The sequence below is a fragment of the Barbatula barbatula genome (assembly GCF_947034865.1).
Source record: "Barbatula barbatula genome assembly, chromosome: 3".
In the NCBI taxonomy this organism is placed as follows: domain Eukaryota; kingdom Metazoa; phylum Chordata; class Actinopteri; order Cypriniformes; family Nemacheilidae; genus Barbatula; species Barbatula barbatula.
Genome location: NC_136764.1, coordinates 6,239,300 through 6,263,835, shown reverse-complemented (window position 1 = coordinate 6,263,835; position 24,536 = coordinate 6,239,300). Strand labels below are relative to the sequence as shown.

At 42.3% G+C, this 24,536-nt stretch overlaps 1 protein-coding gene across 1 annotated transcript in view; it reads right to left on the bottom strand.

Annotated features, from left to right (window-relative positions):
• Nucleotides 1–24,536, bottom strand: part of piezo2b (piezo-type mechanosensitive ion channel component 2b) — a 78,145-nt gene that overhangs the window by 19,140 nt on the left and 34,469 nt on the right. The window contains exons 17-33 of the mRNA XM_079453636.1: nt 18,846–19,019; nt 18,347–18,388; nt 17,301–17,333; nt 15,430–15,668; nt 15,173–15,333; nt 14,897–15,073; nt 14,526–14,657; nt 12,471–12,671; nt 11,892–12,096; nt 11,338–11,439; nt 8,770–8,935; nt 7,354–7,597; nt 7,102–7,204; nt 6,619–6,787; nt 5,642–5,731; nt 5,340–5,470; nt 4,515–4,577 (exon numbers count right to left, since the gene is read on the bottom strand). Coding sequence (XP_079309762.1) covers nt 4,515–4,577; nt 5,340–5,470; nt 5,642–5,731; nt 6,619–6,787; nt 7,102–7,204; nt 7,354–7,597; nt 8,770–8,935; nt 11,338–11,439; nt 11,892–12,096; nt 12,471–12,671; nt 14,526–14,657; nt 14,897–15,073; nt 15,173–15,333; nt 15,430–15,668; nt 17,301–17,333; nt 18,347–18,388; nt 18,846–19,019 — 2,432 coding nt within the window. The remainder of the gene's footprint in view (nt 1–4,514; nt 4,578–5,339; nt 5,471–5,641; nt 5,732–6,618; nt 6,788–7,101; nt 7,205–7,353; nt 7,598–8,769; nt 8,936–11,337; nt 11,440–11,891; nt 12,097–12,470; nt 12,672–14,525; nt 14,658–14,896; nt 15,074–15,172; nt 15,334–15,429; nt 15,669–17,300; nt 17,334–18,346; nt 18,389–18,845; nt 19,020–24,536) is intronic.

The window sequence follows — 24,536 nt, the reverse complement described above, 5'->3', positions numbered from 1 at the left end:
TGTTCGAGACTGCACGTAGGACCAGGCGAACTTTATTTCGCGTCTTAAAAAACAGCACTTCACACATAGATCTAAAGTTAAGACGGACTGCTCCTGTGAGGAGGGAATGTGCGCTTATCTCAAGCAAGTAGATAATGAACATTAAACATCACTTAGACTAAATGTGCTCATAGTTTAAAAAGAGTTCACAGTTTTAAAAGGGAGTTCATGTTATCATCTAAACACGGCATGTCCTTTAATAAAAAACGCGAGACAGTAAAGTGGATTTACAAGAATTCTTTACTGTATTTTATTGACCTGTTGCCAAAAATCTGTTGGAATATATCACTTCATGTGAACTGCATTTCTCATCTGACATGCTTGATGTAAAGTAGGTAGGCTTTTTCTTACACTTATCGTCTTATAAACGAAAAGTGAAAACAATGTTTAGAAATGAAGATTTTGCAGGTGATCTTTAGTATAATGTTTATCAGATTAATTCTACACTTCTGGTATATTACACAATTATGTGTAATGCTTTGCAGTTCGCTTAAAATGTTCTTTAAATAGCACATAATGGACATCGTGTAAAGAAACTTAAAACCCTCCAAAATTATTTTTTACTGTCACAACAACTGAATCAATAAAGTTGCTAAATATCCGTCGTCACCAGTAGTGGACACAATGAAGTTTAGAAGTGCTGTCTGTGTTTCATTTCCAAGGTCATTTTAGAAATTGTAAAATTTTTCCTGTTCGTTGAAATATAAAAAATATTGACCTAAAAATGATTGGAAAAGATTTAACTCACGGAAAAATTTGAATGTTGCCCCAAAAATAAACGGAAGCAAGTTTAAAGTAGTACAATTATAATAATAAACAAAAATGAATTAACCTTAAATAGCTACATAACAAATAAATTATAAAATGTCAAAAAGCATATACCAAAATTGCGCAAACTTAAAGTAAAATGAACAACTGAAATCTAAAAATAAAAGATCATTTATAATATTTAAGTATCATAAACGAATGTCATGAAATACGGCAGAAACGCGTTCGTTTACATTGAACCGTAAGTGACCGCCATCATTCGCACAAAGTGTCATTGGGCGTAGGAAACTTGTGGATAGACTCACTGCAAAACTACATTTCTTATTTAGTACTTTTCATCTAAGAAGTTTTAGAAACTTTCACTTTGAAAACAAGACAAGATAGAATTTCTTGAGAAATAAAATGACATTCTGTCTTCATTTCATTTAGCATCTCAAGTCAATTGATTTAAGATTGTCAAGAGATTTTGCTGTGAATGAGCACAAAGTGGTTCAGAACAACATAAGTAAACATAGAAAAGTAAATATGATAAATATAGTCATAATGTTTAATTTCCTACAAGAACAATAAAACAGGTTTAAAACATTTTTATGTTAAAGGGATACTTTACCCAAAAATGAAAATTCTGTCATCGTTTACTCTCCCTTACATTGTTCTGAACCTTTAAACATTTCTTTGCTCTGCCGGAAGAAATTTGGAACAATGTCAGACCTCAACCATTTACTGCCATAGTAGGTAAAATAAATACTATGGGAGTCAATGGGGGTAAGATTTGACATTCTTCCAGATATCTTCCTGTGTGCAAAGGTTTGGAACAATCTAATGGTCCGTAAATGATGACAGAATTTTCATGTTTGGCTGAAGGATCCTTTTAATACAAGCAAAAGTAGAAAATAATGTTTTAATAAATCATTTTCTATTAATCATCTACATTAAAACACACATATAAGATCATTTTATTGTGGATCTAGGAGGGTCATCTGAAATCTCTGTGACCGGAGTGTCACAGTCACAAAGCACAACATGAATTGAAGTAAAGAAACTGCCTTGTGTCCTTGAACGGAAGTGCCACAATGGAGAGGAAGTGCAGGGGAGGATGCTGGGAAAACACTTTATTTAAAGGGACGGAACCAAATAACCACCCTGTACAGGCCTGATGTCCGCTTTTATATTTTATACAGTGACTAGAGTTTATCCTTTTGTAAAACCCTTACAAAAAAGTACCATGGTATTACCATGGTTTTGGTACGTGGTCCCACAATAATACCATGTTTTCTCTAGACATGATGGTAATACCACAGTATTCAATGAAGTATTAAATGTAAATACCATGATAAATGAATACGGCGATTATATTCAGGTACCGTGGTATTATCATCCGATACCATCACTATACCATGGTATCACCACAGACCTTTTTTTGTAAGGCATGTTTGTGTATATAACAAGTAGCCACATCCAGTCAATATATAAAACAAAGACCGACATCTAAACTCGTAACTTTCATTTTTATTTGAAATGAAAGCATATGACACGTGTTTGAATATTGTGCTGATAACTGAGATCAGCACATCAAAGAGCAAAGAAACACCATCTCACTCACATCACGCATCTGTCAGATGGTAAAAACTGAGAGTTTGATGGTATTTCTCTTGCTTTTGATGGCTTTCTGTCATATTGCGGCCAAAATCAATATCTAACAGCTCTTCTAGCACCTAAAGAGAGAGAGAGATAGAGATCCTACCTGTACGCCTTAAAAAAATCATTCACCCAAAAATGAAAAGTCTGTCATTTCTCAACTTCAGGCGGCCTGAAACCATAGATATATACATACATATATATATATATATATATATATATATATTGTGATTATATATATATAATCACATGCTACGACGGTCTGTGCTATATATAAATTACATTTATAAATATACATATAAATAAATATAATACATTTATTTTAATATGTCCCCTGTTTGTTCTGCGTGTCTAGTGAACATGTTACAAGCTTGACACTCGTGGATTGGTCTATATCTTACTATCCGTTGACATGAACACACGAACTTCATCCACAGACTTTTTCTGGGTTTACGTTACGAGCAATTCACTGTTTGAGTGAAGCTACGGTCAAACACATTGATGCTCAAGCGTCTTCGCGACCACCCGCCAAAATAAAAGCCTGCTTAATTTGAACCAGATGATAAAATAAGTCTCTTGTTGTACACTTTTAAACTACACATACACTTTAACATTTACTGTAGAAAGGTTCAAATATACTAAAGTATACAGGAATTTTACGGCAGTTTACTGTTTTACCGTAAAAAAAGGAAAAAAACGAATTTGGGGAAAACTACAAATGATATAGCCCTAATGTATCCTTTTGTATAACGGTAATGTCTTTTTTCAGTAACCTGTCTATTTATGTGATGACCCGCACTATTAAAGACGATAAGGAACGTATTCGTGTGCTACTGTTTGACCTGTGCTACAAAACTTTAAACCTCACCGGTTCCATGTGCAAAAAAAGGTTACGTACAGCCCTGATAATGATGCCACCTATATATGTCTACAGATCTATGCTTGAAATGTGTAAGATATTTTTCATCTGTGGAACACAAAATAAGTCTTTCATATCATTTTCATTACCTAACTTGGAAAAATGAAGAAAGATTTGAAAGTAAAGCACCTTTCTACAGTATACGATTTTCGATCAAGATAAATAATTTGCTTTGTGTTCCACGAAGGAGAAATAATCACACTTATTTCAATCTACACGAGGACAAATAAACAGAAATGTCAGTTTCGGGTGAACGGTTGTTTTATTTCAGAATGATTGACGGCTCTACATGAGAAATCTGTCTCTCTCATAGTTTCTGTATAGATTTGATTGAAGCGGAGAGATTCTCTACTGTGAACTCTGTTTACCACATCTGTCCAACATCCACATCAAAACCACCAAACAGACATTAAACTTTTTCTCATGCCGCTCTCAATCCCTAATCCTTCAGCTAACACTGCACAAGAAATATTAAAGTAGATAACAAACTATTTTACATCCTTGGTTACGTCCACATCATGCCACATTATTATTTCTTAATAAACTGAATGTAAGTTTTACGAAGTCATATCGGTTCATTACTTTTAATTTAATTTGAGTCATTTATTTATTACTAAATGAAAACAAAAACCCTTTTTCACGTTTCTGGGGTTTGTTTTAGCACCGGAAGTCGTGCTGGTTGGGTAAACTTCTATAGTGGTGAATGGGAGACTACCACAAATATATTTTCTGCTTTCTCATTTGCTCAATAGCAAAAAACTCAACGATAGTGTTTTCACTACTTCCAACAAAATGAAATAAAATAGAGAATAGACTTCCACACATGCCGTATTAGAAACACCGTCGTGTTAGCATTAACTATTTTTTGTAATGCAAAGGTAATTTGATACAAAGTATAGTGTTATAAGCGTACACTTTAAAAACAAAAGGCAAAATAAAAATCTTTGGAGGATTTACGATGCAGATGACCGCTGAACGCGCTATCACGGGCTTGTGAAAAGGTCCATTTCATGAATAATATGAAATGATTTGAAGGATTGAGAGTTGCAGGAAAGGTTTAAGGTCTGATGTGTAACAGAGCTCATCTTTAGACTTCTGCTAAGGACACAAGGAGTATTGAGAGCAGATAAGATGTTAATATTGAACCTACTGGACGCATGATCAACCCACGGCCTCCACCACTGCTTTTTATTCACCTTGTTTCTCTTTCTCTCTGCAAATGAAACGTCACAATATTAATGAAGCACGTCTATCTGTCCAAAAAGTGACGGTCCAATTTAACAAAAAAAAAACCTTCAGCTATCAAAACAATAACCACAGCGTGACTCCCCGAGTTCAATGTTTAGAATCACTATGATTCATGAAGCAAGTAGGGCTGTCAAAGGATTAATCGCGATTCATAATAAAAATATATAAATCGGAATATATGTCTGTGATCTGTGCATATTCATTTTGTATTTATAAACACAGGCATGCACATGCATATATTTAAGAAAAATATTCAAATGAATAAACATGATATACTGTATAATTTAGATGACCGAAAAACGTGTAATATTTCCTAAATATAAAAATTGTATGCGCAGTACGCAGACGTATATTATGTAACACAAACTTTTTGACAGCCCTAGAAGCGAGTGAACACAAAATACAGTTTCTCATCATAAAAAAAATCCTGTTTGCTTTAATGAAAGATGTGTATTCCAGCATTCTGTTCATATTTAGGTGCAGTTTCATTTCGTGTTTTCTGTATCTGCCTCGATTAAAAAACGAATTTATTAAAAGCATTATATGTAATGATGAAAGTCATTTAATTAATTTACAATATTATTTTATACAATTTAAACGCTACAAAAGAAGCAAAACGAACGTCTTAGTGATTCCAAACAATTAAACAAAAGTTGACTGTGATCTCCATAGAGAAGCTCTTTTCTATTAAACTAGCACTTTCGCACCATCATGATCTACATCATACCATCATCATCATCATCCTCCTCCTGCTCGGGTGGAAGCAGCTTCGCTCCGTCTGCAGACTCTTGAGTCATGCTGAGCATCTTCTCCTTCCCCCTCTTAAACTTCTGCTGCCGCATCTTGATGTGATCCATCCTAAACAAATGGGATTAATATAGTCACGCAAACATTTATTGACACGTGATACACTGACTAACAAGAGACTAACAACATCTTAAAGACATCGATACGGTGAGAGCTATTGGGGCAGGCTCAGACTGGACGTTTCATCTGTGTTTTTTCAATAAGATATTAATGAAGTCTCACTGTCTCTTCAGCTGCTCCATGGATTTCTTCTCCTCCTCCAGTCGAGCTCTGACGGCCTTCACGATGCTGGCCTGAAACAGCTCCGCTCCTCTGACACAACAAACACATCCATACAAAACACCGTATTTATGACCACGATTATTGATATCATGTTATTTCTACACAGTTATACTGTAAATAAATGTATCGCCTGTAATCGAGACTATACTTTGAGGTGTGATCAAACTAGTTCGGTTCTCTTGGTCTTGACCAAAAAGAAAAGGACGCGTTCAGTCCTGGTTTGCTTCACACATGTTCACGCTTGCTTTTTAACACTGAACCTAAAGGCATACGGTTAAGGTCGCAACCTGATTGGTCAGCTTTTAAGACTTCGATTTTATGGCAGAAAATAAAATAATTTAATGCCCGATTTCACAGACGAGGCTTATAGCTTGTCCAAGACTAAAATGAATGTTTGAGCCGTCTTAACTGAAAACAACCTGCCCTGACAATTCTTAAAATATATCAGTATCTTCAAATATCTTCATTGTTTTGTCTCAAGATGCACACCAGTACCGTTTTTTTTTCTTAGACTAAAATATCTCAATTTAACCAACGCACAGTCCTGGCTTAAGCTAAGCCTTGTCTGTGAAACCAGGCCTAGATTTATTCAATCTATAAGAATGCTGTGTGCTGGGCTAAACCCGCTCACTGTGTGCATGTACAGTACATCGGAGGTGTTCACGCAAACGCAGATTTAATAATGTTTGTTTCATGTTTATCGAATCAAACTTCTCAAATGCGATCACACCTGTCGTGTGTCTTGTAGCTCAGTGGTAGGGGATGGCTTTAACAACGCCAAGCTCGTGGGTTCAATCCCAGGGGATCGCACATACTTAGAAACAAATGTGTAGGATAATGCAATGTATAAAAGCGACTGCCAAATGCATAAATGTTAATGTGTCTCCTAGGTGTTGTTTGTCTTAAACAGATCGTACCGGGATGCGAGTATCTGTCCCGCCCGGATGTCAGCGATGACGTGCAGGAAGTAGTAGCTCATGAAGACGCGTCTCTGCAGAAGCAGAAAGGTAAAACAGATGCTGTCCCAGATGATGCCAGCCTCATCCTGCGGCAGGTCGCATTTACTCTTAGTAACTGCATCTGGAACTACACACATGAAGGACACAATAGATGCTTTAAGAGTTTCATGTTGAATTTCGCATAAAGGATATCAATCCATCCTTCTTAGCTCGTTTCACAATTGACTTCTACTTATCATCATTGAAAAAATTCGATTTATAATTGAGACATCTCTCACTTAATTCATCCTTTCCACGTGCGATTTAAATCATCTTTCAATGCAGTTTGACCCGACTCTTTCTGTCTCTGTAAACTATTGTTTTACTATTTTAGTAAGTGAAACTATCACATTCCAGTGGCAAAGCTGCCATCACGACCGCAGGCGTTCATGTTTTTTTCACCTGGCAGATCTTCATATTCTTTAATGGTGCAGGCTAAACTGAGCAGTTGAATGAGCCAGCAGCTGTTCTCCATCAAAGACCTGATATAACCGCATGCCAAAATCTGGAAAAAAGAAACGCAAACATCATAATCTCACAGCTGTGTAAAATAAAGCAAAAGACTTTCTACCCCCTTTTAGGATGAATTCTCATCATGCTTGGATATTATTTGTGTTCTGAACACAAGTGTTCTTTCGGCCTTTGAGAACTCACAGCTAAGACGTTCTTCATGGTGATGACGAAGACGTTGTAAGCGATGAGGAAGTCCCAGTAACGCAGAATCTCTTTTATAGGCTTAAGTAAAAGCTCCCCGCCGAACAGCAGGAAATAAAAACACGCCACCAGGTATCCCATGCAGAAGATGCTGATGCGAGTGGTTCCAGTGATGAAGATGATGGTCAGGACGAACCAGAACAGATAGCTGAACATGATGACCTTGAACATGTCCAGATACGATCTAAGAGGAGGAGAAATGTAATTGTGAAACGCATTGACTTCATCCTGATCGACATATTATACGAACTGTGTGTGAGATTAGTGTGTAAGTGGCCATACTTCATTTTGAATGACATGCCATTTCCTAATAAATCGCCTACGAAAACAAGTATACTTCAAGATGATTTTAATAAGTACACCTAAAATATATTTGAACTTTAAGTGTAGGTTGTATAGTAAGCATACTAATATCAATGTACTTGTATACTTCTTTGGACTAAATTGGCCTCCTTTTTAGTTTATACAACTCAAGTATACTATTTGTTTAACGGTATTAAACTAACAACTACATTTTCGGTCTATACTGACACTAAACTAAAAGTGCACTTACAGGCATACTAGATGAATACATTTATTTGAGTATGTTTTTCATCAAGCACGTTTTAGTGGATCAAAGTACACTTTGAAGTATACACCCAGTGAACAACTAAAGTAGTGAAAAAGTACATACTTAATCAAAAGCATAAACACAACAAAAAGCCAAGAATACTAATCTTTTGATCAGGATATACTTAAAAGTACTTAAAACTTATTGTGGAAATATAATCACGTGTAATTTGAGGTATTCAATTATCATCCTGAGAAGTACATGAAAGTATTTTTTGTTTAAAAGAAGTATACTACAGTAGTAGCACACTAGAATAATGGACATTAGACGGCCTAACGGGCGAATCGATATACAGTATCTAAATCGATTCCTTCACATGACGCTCATTTTATCACACACGCTAAAAGCCGTCACGGAATGCACTTTAGATGGGCCACTCCAAAGGTTAAAGTGCATCCTCTCTGTTTGTAGACAGACGTGGTGTTTAGCCACAGGACGCTTCTAAAAGCAGTGATGAAAAGCTGAGATGTTCAGCATTGATGGACCACAACAAGTAGAAGCTTCCTCCTCTAAAATCAATCACCTTGTAGAAAAAAAAACCATCAGTCCATACTTAAAAGCTACTTATTGTGTTAGAGCTCAGACAGAGAGAGAGAGAGCAGGCGATGGCGTGTTATGGATTTTTCCCCTCTTTCTGCAACATGAGCCGTGGAAATTCTTGGAAAGTGAGGGTGAAAAAAGAGCTCGAGTAGATTGACGTGATGTAAAAGCGAGATAAAGGCTTCTTCATCCTAACGGTCGTGTACCTGCAGTGAATAAAGTCTGGTACGGGGTTGTGAACGCTGAACGACGCGGCGTCCAGGTCTCGGCAAATCTCGACGTTGTCTCCCGCCATCATGCGAACGGCTGCTTTATTCTCCTCGTCGAACACCTGCCTCTGCAGCGATGCGCACAGCAAGAGCATGAAATCATCTACAGCACACAGAAATATAAGAATTACTCCACAAGTTACAACGAAAAGGGTGTAAATAAAAATACTTGGCACTTTAGGTGTAGGTCCCAACTTTGATTGATTCTACATAAAGCACATACATCCATTGAGTACAGTGATCCACGCTTTAATGATAACAATCATTAATATGATTACTTACAATAACATATATATATTTTCGTGTTTGACTGAAGAAAGGAAGTAATAGACATCTTGAATGCCAGGACAGGAGCCGGTCAGGTGCCTGGATGGCAAAACTGGGGGGGATTTTAATCCCACGGGGGCCCCACTAGAGTTTATTGTGACCGTTTCCTGCGCATTTTCATTTAGTTATTCACGTAGGCTATTTATTATTACGGCTACCTTTTGGATTACACATTCAGCTTTTTATGAAATATCAAATCGACTTAAAGGGATACTTCACCCAATATGAAAGTCTATGTTAATCAGATAAAAAAATTTGTACAGATTTGGAACAACTCGAAGGTGAGTAAATGAAGACAGAATTAACATTTTTAAATTGACAAGGGACATGTGCCCAGCCTTTTCGCCAAAGTAGATTGTATCCCGACAAATTTTTGGAAGAAAAGTTAAATAAGCTTGTGGAAAGTGTATTAGGGACCATTAATATCTAAAAACCTGCGCGAGGGTCACGCCGCTTTCCCCTAATTTTTCGAAGTGCTGCCTTTGCTCCCATAAGCCGCAAGGACTGACTGTGAACACAAGTTTTTTTCCACGCGTGTCTACATGGCCCTTTGAGTGCGCACGTCATTTAAAAATGACAAACTTGACGTACAAAAGATGATGCGAACTACCGGTAAAGGAAAGGCTTATACATGTATTCATTTTAAAAAAAGTCTTAAGTCGTACATTTAACAAACACTCGATCAGTTATTGCAAGATTAATTATTGTATTTAATGCAAAACTTTTATGAAAAAAATTATGTTATTTGGCAATATACGTGAACTTAGTAATAATACTTGATGCATATTTGATGAACAAGGGGTTACAATCCGAGACTCACCGACAGGAATATGATAGTCTCAGACGCACCAATTTATTAATATGGGAAAAACACACACGTTTCCTAGTTTTTCTTTTCATGAATGAATAAGTTTAATGCGATAGCCTTTTAAAATAACTTAATAGGTAAATACCTTAATCATTCTTGTTTATATTTTCCTTGTTATTGTAATTGTGATATCAATGTTTATAAAATTTGTATTTAATGTCACATTAAAACTCAACTAAACTATGGAATAACTCGCATTCGTGAAACCAAAATAAACGCGTGGCTTCATTCGGGCTAGGAACGCGCCACTTATGCATCCATTGTCCAACCAAAATAAGTAACCCAATGAAGTGTGATAACAAATGTAGTTCAATGCAATGTAGGTCGCTTTGGAGAAAAGCATCTCCCGAATGCATAAATATAAATGTATGTAATGTCATTTTTAGTCTTAGAATAAACTGTTATTTTAAGTGTACTGTAGCTCAGCCAGGTGTGCCGTTTAGAAACCCAAAAAGCTGGAATCGGAAATCACAACAGAGGAGCCACTATACAGTAGTATATTCATTATTAAAATATAATTTTCCCACTCCCTTTGTCCCCTCCACTTTTTAAAACAAAGTTACGTCACTGCTAATAACAATGAAATCACTTTGTTATCTCTTACCTAATTTTAGACGAATGGCTTCGGTGTGCAAATGAAAAACTGATTTGAATTGGATCATTTGAAAGTAGAAACTTCAGTATTTCTAAAAGAATATCCTTCGTGTCTGTGTGGAAAGTATTCGCTGAGTTTCAGTTCATTTCAGTGACGCGTTTCAGAGAGATACTGTATTTGTGGAGACAGAGACTGACGGCTGAAAGGGCACCCTGTTTGTTTTCTTTAGTTTATGAAAGCTCAAAGTTTTGTTGTCATTATGAGAGAACACAAATAAAAGTAGACCTTCCAAAGTTTTGACCAACATTTTAAGAATATTTTAAGTATCTTTCCGCAGTGATTAAAAAAGGTGGCGTGAACGCCACTGCCGACCCCTTGGTCTTGAGACAACTGGGGGGCCACAAATTATTTTGGGGGGCCATGGGCCTGGACAGGATGTAACTATTTGGGTGAAGTATCCCTTTAACTTAATAATTTTTTGGAGCTTCAATATTAAAATTTTTACATTATGTATTTAAAATTACAGATATTTTGTATTATTAAATAAAAATAATAATAAAAAATTCTTCATTGTGTTGTAACGAAGAAAGGATATCTTCTGTAAATTATATAAACGAAGTAAAAAGAAAATAATCCTATTCCTTTAGAGGTTGGTCTGTATTTTAACAGCGTCTCTAAACATAACTTAATGCATTAGGGTTTGGTAACAACTCACAGACGAGGAAAATGGAGCTGGGCTGTGTGTGGAAATCAGGGAGGTAGAGCCATTTGATCACATTAGATTCTGTCATGGAGCCGGGAAACCTCCAGGGATAATCTGGAAACAAGTGAACAAAATCACTAATCCAGAACGGTGAAATCCGACAGAGAACGTAAGAATTAACTCACAAAATTCCCAAACACAAAGTGCGATGAAAAGTGCTGCACATTTGACCACTCCGAGACACTGAAGATTGCAGGTACTATAAGAAGAGGACAATGCCTCTGTATACAGTAGGTATAGATCTATGAAATATTTCCTGAACGCATGACAACTGAAAATCTTCCATGTACATTAGCGATATTATCTGTATAAATAATAATTGCAGAAGTATTTTAACCCGACTGTTATATATCCATAGCTCATGGTCAAACTGTTCACCTACTTCAAAAATATAAGTTACAACTACATTTAGAAAAATCTGTCCTAAACCATTAAATGCTTTCTTGCTCCATTTAGTGAATTCCTCCCTTTTACTTTATGTTTCTGAGAGTAATACAGACACACACCTTTACAAGCAGCGGGTGGGATTCCGATACACACAAAATACTGGAATGTGATGATGCAGGCGAGAAAACAGCAGTATTTGGGCCAGATCTCAGCGATGGCTTTCCGTCTGCGTCTGTACATGACCACAGCCAGCGCGAAGCCGTGCAGCATGGAGTAAAAATCCATCCGCTGACCCATCACGTTTATCGCCAACAGAAAACACACCTGACAAAACAAATCAACAACACACCTGGTTATATAGTGTCTCAAAGTACTACTGGATGAAAAAATACATATGCAGGGGCCACTTCATTCAGAATCTCATTGCATTAAATAACAAAAAGAAAAGGTCGATTTTTCATTCCCTGTAATTTACAGATACCATTTTAGAATATTTATTTATTTACCCGAGGGAAGTCGCTTAAGGAACATTTCTCATTTTCATTGAAAATATGATATACACATATATTCCAACAAAGGACAAGTCAAAATTAAACAAAAGTAGTAAAATAGGTCAAATAAAAGATAGATGAGATATTCATCTCAATCTATTAAACGTCTTTTCAATATCTATAATGGCGTTACAGACTGAAATGTACCTCCAGACCAAACTTGTAGAAGAAATAGTTTATGAAATATTTGGCACAATTCACAATCCCGTTGTCAAGGTGTTGCCGGGTGATGTCATGAAAGATGGTCCGTGAGGGGGGAGGTGAAAGTTTGTTCCTCAGACGGAAAAACTCCTGGTGTCTGTAAATGGTGACCTCAAAGGCCAAGAAGGCCAACATCAACAAGTTATTCTGGTGAAGAAAGACGGAAAACATATTCATTCCATTTCGCATTCATCTGAACATTAAAGAAAAAAACATTGGCTGCGTTTATATTCCTCATTGACATGCGATCTCTGGGATCCGAGCAATGATTCCATATTCATCAATCTAAATATACAAACTAAATTTGACATCTTTCAGTATGTCAAGAAAATACAAGGGTTGATTTTCTTAAAAGTGCGCATGCGCCTTTGTGCTCTAGGACCCTCGGGAATCCCTGGGCGGAGTTACGTCGGCGGAAACTTATGAATCAGTTAAATATCGTGAAATAAAACAAAAGAGAGCTAAAAATATGATAACAAAAATAGTTTTCAGATGCAGTGTACTTTATTACTACAGCAAAGATATGACATTAAATCGATCTAAACGGATACATTTAGACGGTATTACTCCACCACCTATTTGACGTCATCAACTATGTTGTTGAACCATCGCGGTTCAAACGACAGATGTGCGACAAAGTTTGGGAAACAGTCGCGAGTAGCTCGTTAGTTTCTCAAATGACGCATCGTACTATGGTGGTTAACCAGCGAGTTATGACGTTTTTCGGGAAACGCACCCCAGATCGGATGTTCGGACATCAAGTGGTTTCCACATCTAGATATCGGATCGGATCTCTAGTTTCCCGCCGTTTATTTTACAAAAAGCCTGAAGTTTATAAATAGCTGTGTTTTTAAACACATAATTTATTTATTCGTGTCACAGACACATAAAATAATCACATAAGTAAGATACTATGATCAAAAGCGATCACTTACATCGTTCTCGTCGATTTGGATAGGTTCGGCTGCGCGTCGTTTCTTTGGTTTGCAACCTAAATAGCGTGCTTACTGACATCAGCTATTAGCAACACTATACAAGCTTGTTTCTGTGTGTTCATGTTAGAAACAAGCTGCCAGTACAGTGTTGCTATTCGTGTCTGTGACTGTCATGATCCTGTCCGAAGTTTTCGAGTCTTGTGGACAGGGTCATGACAGTACCATGTGTCTGTGTAACGTCTTGTGTGGAAAAACGTGGCAGTATGATTAGACATTACACCGTGTGTCCTCCTGTCTTGTCACCGTGATCGTGAGTGTTTGCTCGCCTTACCCTCCTTCGTCTCTACGCCACTTGGATTACCCTGTTCCTGACTTACCATTCGGATTTCCCTTGGACCTTGTTTGTTTTGTCCACCTTGCGGGAAGTCTTTGGTTTGCTTCCTTTTAAAAGTTTTTTACTGTGTTTTCCCCATCGTGGGTTTTTTGTGTTTGTCCGTTAAATAATAGCGTGCGCGGTCTTCTGTGAAGTTGTACCGGTAAATGTAGATAAACCAGCTGGATTGCGTTTACATTACACTGAGATCCGATCACAATGGGTCCGCGACCAATTCTGGATCAGGACACGCTGATCGGATAACATTACGATCGGAAGCACGTTCACACTTGTCTTTTCAATGTGCATGTGGGCAACATCCAAATACAGGTTGCATGTTATTGACAAATGTAAACGCAGCCCGTTATGCGTCTTCTAAAAAACTGATTCTAAAATCGGATCTAGACGCATTCCTTGACAAAAATTCAGCTTTTCATATAAAGTTCATGAGTACATTTTTTTAATATTCATACAACGAAATATGCTGTGGGCCATGAAGGTTTTGCACAATATATTTTTCGACGATGCATTATCATACATATTTTGAAAAAGAAGACCTTGTGGGTATACTCTCTTATCTATGCAAACTGTGGGGTTTAATACGATTTGCTTTTTTTTTTGAAGAAATATCTCTGGTAACAGGGTTGAACGTATGTGTGGCATATAGAATCAATAATATGATCAAAGCTTCACCCTCAGGTTGGGCAGTAAAGCATCTTTAATCTTGTAAAGGCCGACCCAGTTGGCAGGGTCCACTCCATCGATGTTGTTGTACAGTAGCGATGATTTCATACTCTTCTTCTGTTCCTCTGTGTAGTTGTAGGGCTGCGGAAAATAAAATATATACAAACACAGAAGATAATACATAATTCCTTCTGAATCAGTACATGAAAATCAAACAAAACAGAGTCGGGATCTTCCTAAATAAAAAAAGGTTAAAAAAGCACATAGAATTAGCATTTTAGAGATGCTTTTATTCAAATGCGTTTACGTTTTACAATTGTTTTATCAGGAACACTATTTAACATTGTTTGGAAACCAAATCCGGTTGCGACGAAACCCACCATGGTACAATGGCTTGAGTAGTTTTTAGGCTGGATGGAATCGAGCTGATAAAACATCTTGCAGACGATGACAACACACGTCCACACGGTGCAAACGCTCGAGGCCAGAACCCGAAACTGCTTATAGGGCAGAGCGTACGTCCACGAGATCAGAAACACATAGTTCAGCAGCGAGACCTGCAACAGATAAAACAGAAACATCTTAAACCTCCAGTGGACCTGAAAGACACCAGTACACGATTTCTTTAAAATACTACAAACTTTCGGAGAACAAACCTCTTTGAGAGACAGGACGATGATGTAGGTGGATACCAGCTTGATGATGTGCATCTCCAGAAGCCACCAGATGAAGACCTTCAGTTTATGAAAGTACTCGAGGAACCGGAGGAACAACACCGTGAGCCGGTCCACAACCAGATGCCATTTACTCTTCAGATCTGAAGCACAAAGTCAGAAGACATTGGACTCATGTGACACCTATAGCGAGCTTATAGACTAAAATAATAAGTCAACGGAACAGTAAGAAAGATCACCTGAGCTCTGATCTGAAGGCGCTTCTGGATCTGTAGCCACACTGGACTGCTGAACATCTTCCTGACTGGACAGATGAGCAGAATGAATAGATAACGACTCTTTCTTCTTGTCTTCCTCCGCACAATCCACCACCAGCATATCCCTGACAGAGTCTTTCTCCTGCGCGTCCTTCAGCAGAGGTTCAGGAGATGAGCTCACCATCGTCAGATCTGCCAAACTCCCGTCTGGATGCACCAGTCTGAGAATCAACAACGTCAACATCAGCACACGTTCGTTTATTACAATGACAGGTGATTGCTTGCAGCAGCATGATTCTTCAAATAGAGTTTCAGGTAAAGAAATTAAACTTCTGTATTACTCTAAAAAGTTTTTTTAATGTCATTTTTATAGATAAATGTGACAACATTAAAGAGAAAAATAAAATCTATTTATAATTAACATTTAAAATGTATTACTATTATATATCTATAATAATAGAAATATATTACTAAGAAATGTTTATTTTGTTTTTACAGATGTATAGATTGATAGAAAATATGAAAAAAAAGACTGTTTAAGAGTATTGCTTATTGTGTTTAATATTGTTTGTGGTGGTAATGTCATTTTGTGAATTTAAACTATAAAAGATTATCTGGAAACTTGATGCGTTACGTCCATAACTTCATAGTTCTGTCACAATCTAGTTGTAAAAAGTGGAAAAGGAACAAGCCAAAACTATGGAGGATCCAGACTGCCAAAACTAAAAATAAATAAATACATGTATAAAGAAACGATCAGCTAATAAATGTAATAGTATTAAAATAAATAAAAGACAGAATGACTTCGTAAAAAAACTATTTATTTTTAAAGAATGATGCGTTTAAAGCAACGTTAGAGTAAGGTGTGTGTGCGAGTGAAACCCGCTTTTGGCAGCATAAACGTCACGAATATGTGACGGTACGGCTGAAGTGGTGACGTAAAACAGCTTGTGTGATTTAACATAAATCGTCAGCTTATATTTTCATATATAAGATCATAAATCGCTTGGCGACGCAGTGAAATCAGTCTATAGTACGCAAGACCAACCCATCTAATTATCACGCAAGTCACAGAAAAATAAGAATAAATGAGAGAAAAAATAAACAACAGTGGAAATAAATACACGTGTTTATAAATGAATATACGGATCAATAAATAAAAATGGACACAGAAAATAAGTCAATTAAAAAAACTGAAGAAAATACAGTTAATGTAAAAAATAGTCAAAAACTAATTATTTAGTTTTATAGTCATTCATTCCTTTATTTATTTTCATTTTATGACATGTATTTATACATTTTTGGCAGGCTGGGACCTCCATAGACATCAAGTGACACAATAAAAATGATTATTAAACATAAATGATCATTTTATTTGACTAAATATATCTTCGATATTTGAATATGTTTCCTCTCCAATTGAAGAATCATGCATACCCCTAAAAGACACAGTGTTTTTGTTTTAACTTGTATGTCATGCAGATTAAGTCAGCTCGGAATGGGCCATAAAACCTTTCAGATGAATCCGATCTTGCCAATGACATAAACCTTCAATCAGGATGATCATTTATCGGTTTAGTTTCCACAGGCAGGGTTTGAATGGAAACTTTGTGCATTAGCAATACAATGTCAGGAGCCCACTTGAGAGAAGCAATGCATGAGTCTTTGCCAAACATGAATAACCAAACAAACAAAACCATAAGAAATAATTCAGCAGTCTGAAAAACAGACTGTGAGTGTCATCAGAAGAGCGCATCGTCCAGATGCCTCTCGCTGTGTTTAAAGGGTTTTCAACGCTTGCATGATGAGGCTTCATGTCACATCGAGCTTTACCTCCCGTTTACCACACTTACTTGTTCTGAGGTGATGAGAATTTTTGCTTGAGGCTGTTAAAGTAATTTACACAATGAAATCAAAGCAAGAAACATGTCAACTCAACAAGTCTAAATGTTGAGATTAAGAATAAAGAGTGATATAAAGAGAGAGAGTACAAGATTTGAGGAGAGGAACGTGCACTTTAGATCATGCTCAGAAGACACATTCCCTTCATTTTGAGGATGCCGTGGTTGGGTAGAATTATACAGGTGTTTCTGATGTTAGGATGTTTTATGGGACTTATCTGGATGCAGACGACCAGGCAAAGACAACACGAAATCAACATCAACCCCATTTACTCTTTCATGCGCGTTTATATCCAAACAAGACAGGCTCGCTTTCTTCACCGTCTTTGAAATGCTCGGCCTTTTAAAATGACTTTCATACGGCGGTCATTAACTGAAAAATGATGACAACTACCGAATAAAGATCTGTGAGTGGGATGCTAGAGAAATGACAAAGAACGGCGACATATTTCACTATTCACCGTTGCAGACTCATATCCTGATGAAGCGTTATTTTCTTAACAAACTTGGAGGATTCTTCTTAAAACTTCAGTCATTTTTAAGTTATGTCATCCTTTTTTATATCTTAAATAAAAAAAAAATTTTAAATAAGTTTTTTAAGCAGTATTTGTAAGCCTCCTTTACAAAGTCTGCATCGGCTTCACCGACAACTCTGACTTTATATCTTTATGTTTTGTATCATCCAATCGAATTCTAACAAATAAAACAAGTGTCGTCCTACACGGCACAAAAGTGCCATTTTACCCGGTCAAATACGTTACGTTACGGAAGTAAAAGGGGTTGCACATGTTATTTCATGCTCATGTTAAGAATAATGAGGTTATGATTCTTTAAACATACATTTCTCAGTCTATTCACGACTGATGTGATGATATATCATTAGGTGAGAAAAGAGGAAGAAGTTTTTGGTGGACTGACAAACAGTAAAGAGGGTTTAGAAATGAGGGAAGAGGCAAAACATTCTGTGTGGTTTCCAGAGAAAGAAAGCGGACACCCACCTATCCACGATCAAATAGATACGACCACTGACTTTAGTAAAGCTGTTGCATGAGAGATGGCAGGAGAAAGACGCAAGCAGATGATTGGTTAAAAGAAAAGAAACAAACAGAATAAAGATGACTCTGTCGGCGTAAAACACGAGAACTACCTTCTGCTTTAGATTCCACTGAAGGACAAATATTATGAAGAAAAGTGAAACCAAGTCATGGTGAAGTTCACCCAAAAATCATAATTCTCCAACACCTTCTGCTGTCCACGGAAAAACAATTTTTCGTTCTTAGGATGACAGGTTTGTAAATCATGACAGAATTAATATTTGTGGGTGAACTGCTCCTTTACGTTCAACGACTCTCAGTTAAGTCTCTGTGTGAAACCGTTTGATATCCAGTGTTGTACATATGCACTGACATCTGAAAAACATCTTCAACATATTTTACGTAGATCTTAAAGCCTTACAAAGTCCTCATAAAAAATTCTAAGTGGAAATATTGACGGTACCTGTATATGGTGCTCTCCTCTTTGCTGACGACAGCTTTGAGATCGGTGAGCTGAAGAAAACGATCGTGGAAGTAATGCAGGTGTAAGATACACACCAGCAGAAAGGACGTGGGGATGAAAATCTGAGTAAATAATTCAGAGAGGTTGTACTTCACCAGCCCAATGTCATGTAGTCTGCATGACGAGAAAGAGAGCGATGATGTGGATGTTAAGGAAAGTTGTTTCATGTCTACTTTATTAAACACTGGAGAGATGTCCATAACATTTTTAGGCATCCCAAAGCCTTTATGAGACATAACGTCTCGGTTACGTATGTAACCTCCGTTCCCTGATGGAGGGAACGAGACGTTGTGTCGACAGAATGGGGTTTGACTTGAGAACCTACCTTCTCTGACTGACTTGAACAGGCCAATGAAAATTGGCGAATGAAATTTGCATGCCGGACTCCGCCCCCGGATATCCGGGTATAAAAGGGAGCCGGCGTGCTGCATTCATTCACCTTTTGTGCTGAGGAGCCTGAGGATCTTGCCCCGACTGCTGCAGCGGGCGGCCAGCGTTGTGGCATGAAGGACACAACGTCTCGTTCCCTCCATCAGGGAACGGAGGTTACATACGTAACCGAGACGTTCCCTTTCTGTCGGTCTCTCGACGTTGTGTCGACAGAATGGGGTTCCTCGGAAAACGCCACAGCGCTGTGCCGCGTCACAATTCCTCGCGAAGCGACGTTGACTGGCCTGGGCGTGTCAAAACGTGGGCGCTAGCATGAATTGCAACCTTCCAGTGGAAGGGAAAGGGTCCAGAGCTTACCCACAAGATGGGAGCCCCTTCCTCCGGCCGTCACGGACGGCGGCCTAGTTCTCTTAACAGCGAGAAGCCGCCCGGCACCGTAAGGGCCACTGGGAAGCGTGATTCCCCCCTGAGGGAACGCGCTACGGAGACCACTTCCTACCGCAGGGAGGAGTTTAGTGGAAATTCACACACGGTCTCACCGGATAGGGGAGAGCACGTGGGAGACATGCAGACACGAGATGGTGTCGCGAGCAGGTGAAGTACACCTGGGAGAGGTCATGGGCCATCGATTGAGAGCCATTCATGAGAAGACATCAGACGGAACCGCCCTGTGGGGGGGTTACTACGTGTGGAGCACTAGGCCTTGTTTGAGTCACTGCTAGAGCTCAGAAACAGGCCAAGGGCGGCAGGGCTGCTCCGCCGAGCGCGCCGCCGAGGAGTGCTTAGTGATGGATGGAATGCCTACTCTTCGCCCACGTGGGGGGAAGAGGGGAGGCTGGATAGCACCACGTCTCACCTGTGGAGGGGTGCTATCGCAGGCGTACGCCCACCGGCTGCCGGAACTTACCTGGCGGTGTCTCGTAAGACTCTGGCAAATACCGGTTCCACGCGGAGGCTGTAAAACCTCGCGAAGGTGCTGGGCGTAGCCCAACCCGCAGCTCTACATATGTCTGCCAGAGGGGCGCCCTGCGCCAGTGCCCACGAGGAGGCCACACCCCTGGTGGAGTGTGCCCTCACTGCAAGCGGGCACGGGAGATCCTGTGATCGGTAAGCCATAGTGATGGCGTCCACGATCCAGTGCGCCAACCTCTGTTTGGAGACAGCCCTCCCCTTGTGCTGACCTCCAAAACAGACAAAGAGCTGGTCAGAGCTCCTGAAGCTCTGTGTGCGGTCCAAGTAGAGGCGCAGCGCGCGTACTGGACACAACACGGAAGGGGTTGGGTCTTCCTCCCCAGAAGGGAGCGCCTGCAGGTTCACCACCTGGTCCCGGAAGGGAGTGGTGGGAACTTTGGGCACGTAGCCCGGCCGGGGTCTCAGGATAACGTGAGATTGACCAGGCCCGAACTCTAGGCAATCCGTGGCCACGGAAAATGCTTGTAGGTCCCCTACCCTCTTGATGGAAGCGAGCGCCACTAGGAGAGCCGTCTTCATCGAGAGATGAGAAAGAGCGGCATCTCCGAGGGGCTCGAAGGGGGGCCTCTGGAGGCCCGCCAGGACCACATTGAGGTCCCAAGAGGGAACGGAGCGCGGACGGGCTGGATTCAGCCTTCTCGCGCCCCTCAGGAACCTAATGACCAGGTCGTGCTGTCCCAGAGACTTCCCACTAACTGGTTCGTGATGAGCGGCAATTGCGGCTACATACACTTTCAGCGTGGAAGGGGAGAGATTGTTCTCGAGTCTCGACTGCAGGAAGGACAGCACGCTCCCAATCGAGCATATCCGTGGGTCTTCTCCACGAGAAGAACACCAGGACGAGAAGAGGCGCCACTTAAAAGCGTATAACCGCCTCGTGGCCGGGGCCCTTGCCTGAACAATGGTCTCTACCACCGCTGGGGGTAGACCACTCAGGATCTCCTCGTCCCGTCCAGGGGCCAGACATGGAGGTTCCAGAGGTCTGGTCTCGGATGCCACAACGTGCCCTTCCCCTGAGAAAGAAGGTCCTTCGTCAGGGGAATCGGCCAGGGGGGAGTTGTCGTCAGGAGCATTAGCTCCGAGAACCAAGTCCGGTTGGGCCAGTAAGGCGCAACTAGTAGCACTTGATGCTCCTCTTCCCTGACCTTGCACAGGACGTGTGCAATGAGGCTCACTGGGGGGAAGGCGTACTTCCGCTTGTCCCGCGGCCAGCTGTGCGCCAAAGCATCCGTGCCGAGGGGGGCCTCGGTCAGGGAGTACCAAAGCGGGCAATGGGTGGTGTCCAGGGAGGCGAACAGGTCCACCTGTGCCTGCCCGAACTGCACCCAAATGAGCTGGACTGCGCGGGGGTGGAGCCGCCACTCTCCACGGGGCGTCGACTGACGAGAGAGCGCATCGGCTGTCTGGTTCAGGTCGCCCGGGATGTGAGTGGCTAACAGGGACTTCGTCACCTGCTGGCTCCACAGGAGGAGGCGTCGGGCGAGTTGCGATAGCTGCCGTGAACGAATACCACCCTGTCGGTTGATATACGCCACAGCAGTCGTGCTGTCCGACCGGACCAGCACGTGCTTGTCCTGCACGAGGGGAAGGAACCTCCTCAGTGCAAGCAGCACCGCCAACAACTCTAGGCGATTGATATGCCAGCGCAGGCGGGGGCCCGTCCAGAGACCCGACACTGCGTGCCCGTTGCACACAGCACCCCAACCCTGCAGGGAGGCGTCGGTCGTCACCACGACGCGCCTCGAAACCTGCCCAAGAGGGACCCCTGTCCGCAAAAAGGTCATTGAAGACCATGGGGTTAGGGTGCGCCGGCAGAAGGGCGTGATCGTGACGCGCCTGCTGCCGGAGTGCCACGCACTCCAAGGAACTCTGCTCTGTAGCCAGTGCTGTAGCGGTCTCATGTGCATCAACCCGAGGGGGACCACCCCCGCCGAGGACGCCATGTGTCCCAGGAGCCTCTGAAAATGTTTCAGGGGGACCGCTGGCTGCTGCCTGAAGCTCCTCAGGCAGGTCAGCACCGACTGTGCACGCTCGGAAGAAAGACGTGCCAACATGGAGACAGAGTCGAGTTCCATACCGAGGAAAAGGATGCTCTGCACAGGGGAGAGCTTGCTCTTCTCTCGGTTGACCTGTAACCCCAAATGGTCTAGGTGCCGGAGCACCAGGTCCCTGTGTGTACACAACAGATCTCGCGAGTGCGCCAAGATGAGCCAGTCGTCGAGATAGTTGAGTATGCGCACCCCCTGCTCCCTGAGGGGAGTGAGGGCGGCCTCCACGACCTTCGTAAAGACTCGAGGAGACAGGGACAGACCAAATGGGAGGACGCGGTACTGATATGCCTGTCCCTCGAAAGCGAACCGTAGGAACGGCCGGTGACGAGGGAGGATGGACACATGGAAGTACGCGTCCTTCAGGTCGATCGCCATGAACCAATCCTGACGCCTGACGGACGTCAGAATGCGCTTCTGCGTTAGCATCCTGAACGGCAGCTTGTGTAGGTGCTTGTTCAGGGTACGCAGGTCCAAGATGGGGCGCAGCCCGCCACTTTTCTTGGGGACAATGAAATACGGGCTGTAAAACCCGGAGTACATCTCGGCCAGAGGGACGAGCTCGACCGCCCCCTTCGCCAGAAGGGTAGCGACCTCGGCCCGAAGCACGGGAGCATCTACTCCCACTGATGTGAAGAGGACGCCCCGAAACTTGGGTGGGCGCTTGGCGAACTGAATCGCATAGCCGAGACGGATCGTTCGCTCTAGCCACCGTGCTGGTCTGGGAAGAGCCAACCAGGCTCCCAGGTACCGAGACAGGGGGACCAGAGGTTCGATCTGATTCATTGCCCCCGTGGGGGGTGGTTCGATGGCTGGCAGTACGGCTCCCTCGACGCGGGGGGGACCCCGGGGAGGAGAGCGGCTCTGCCGAGGTGCCTGTCGGGCGATATCGCGGCATACCGCACCGTCTGACTGAGGGTGCTGGTGGCCACTGAGAGTTATACCCAACCGTGTGTCTCGCCGAAACACAACGTGGGGTAGCCGAGCACCGTCCTGCGGAGGGTGAGAGCGGCTGTGAGAAAGACCCAGGGGGAGAGACAGCTCTTTTCGTGAGAATGTGGGCACCAGGCCCTGAAAAGGGCCCGGCTGGTGTTGCTGGGACGGGGCAGGCACCGTCCCAATCCGACCCTCCGGCGATGTAGTTGCCTGGGTCGGGCCCGGTGGACTCGATCTCCCTGGGTTCACCCCGTCAGGAACGCTTCTGCTTCCGCGGAGGTTGGTGACGGGATGGTGCTCTCCTCTTCGACGTCCTTCTCCGGGAGGCCGCCTGTGCAGGGGGCGCTGGGGCCGGAGTCTGAGTCGGAGAGGGGCGGGGCTGCTGGGAAGCAGACGCCGCGCGGGACCTCGACGGACGATAGGCGGCCGGGTCGCGGCGGGGCAGGATATGTTTAATCGCCTCCGTCTGCTTCTTTACAGTCGAGAACTGCTGAGAGAAGTCCTCGACCGTATCACCAAACAGCCCACCCTGCGCGATGGGAGCGTCGAGAAAGCGAACCTTCTCAGCGTCCCGCATCTGCGCAAGGTTGAGCCAAAGATGTCTCTCCTGGACCACTAGTGTGGACATCGTACGACCCAGGGCTCGCGCCGTCACCTTCGTCGCCCGGAGAGCGAGGTCAGTGGCAGTGCGGAGCTCCTGCATTAGCCCTGGGTCGGACTTTCCCTCGTGCAACTCCTTCAACGCCTTGGCCTGATGGACCTGCAGGATGGCCATGGCGTGAAGAGCCGAGGCAGCTTGACCCGCAGCGTTGTAAGCCTTCGACACCAGCGATGCCGAAAACTTACACGCCTTGGAAGGGAGCCTTGGTCGATCCCTCCAGGTGGCAGCTGTCTGCGGGCACAGGTGCACCGCGACTGCACGCTCCACCTGTGGGATGTCGACATAGCCCTTAGCTGCCCCGTCATCGAGGGAAGTCAGGGCGACCGAGCCAGTCTGACGTGCACGCGCCGAAAAGGGGGCGTTCCAAGTCCGACTGAGCTCCTCATGCACCTCCGGAAAAAATGGTACCGGGGCCGACCGTGGCTTAGAGTCACGGCCGGTCCCGAGATACCATGTGTCCAACCGCGAGCGTTGGGGAAGAGGCGGTGCGGTGCACTGCAGCCCAATACTCGCGGCGGCCCGGGAAAGCATGGCTGACATCTCGACATCCGCTTCATCCTGAGCTCGACCCCCCGGGGGAGGAAGCTCCAAGGACTCGTCGGGGTCGGATGCCAGGAGGTCGCC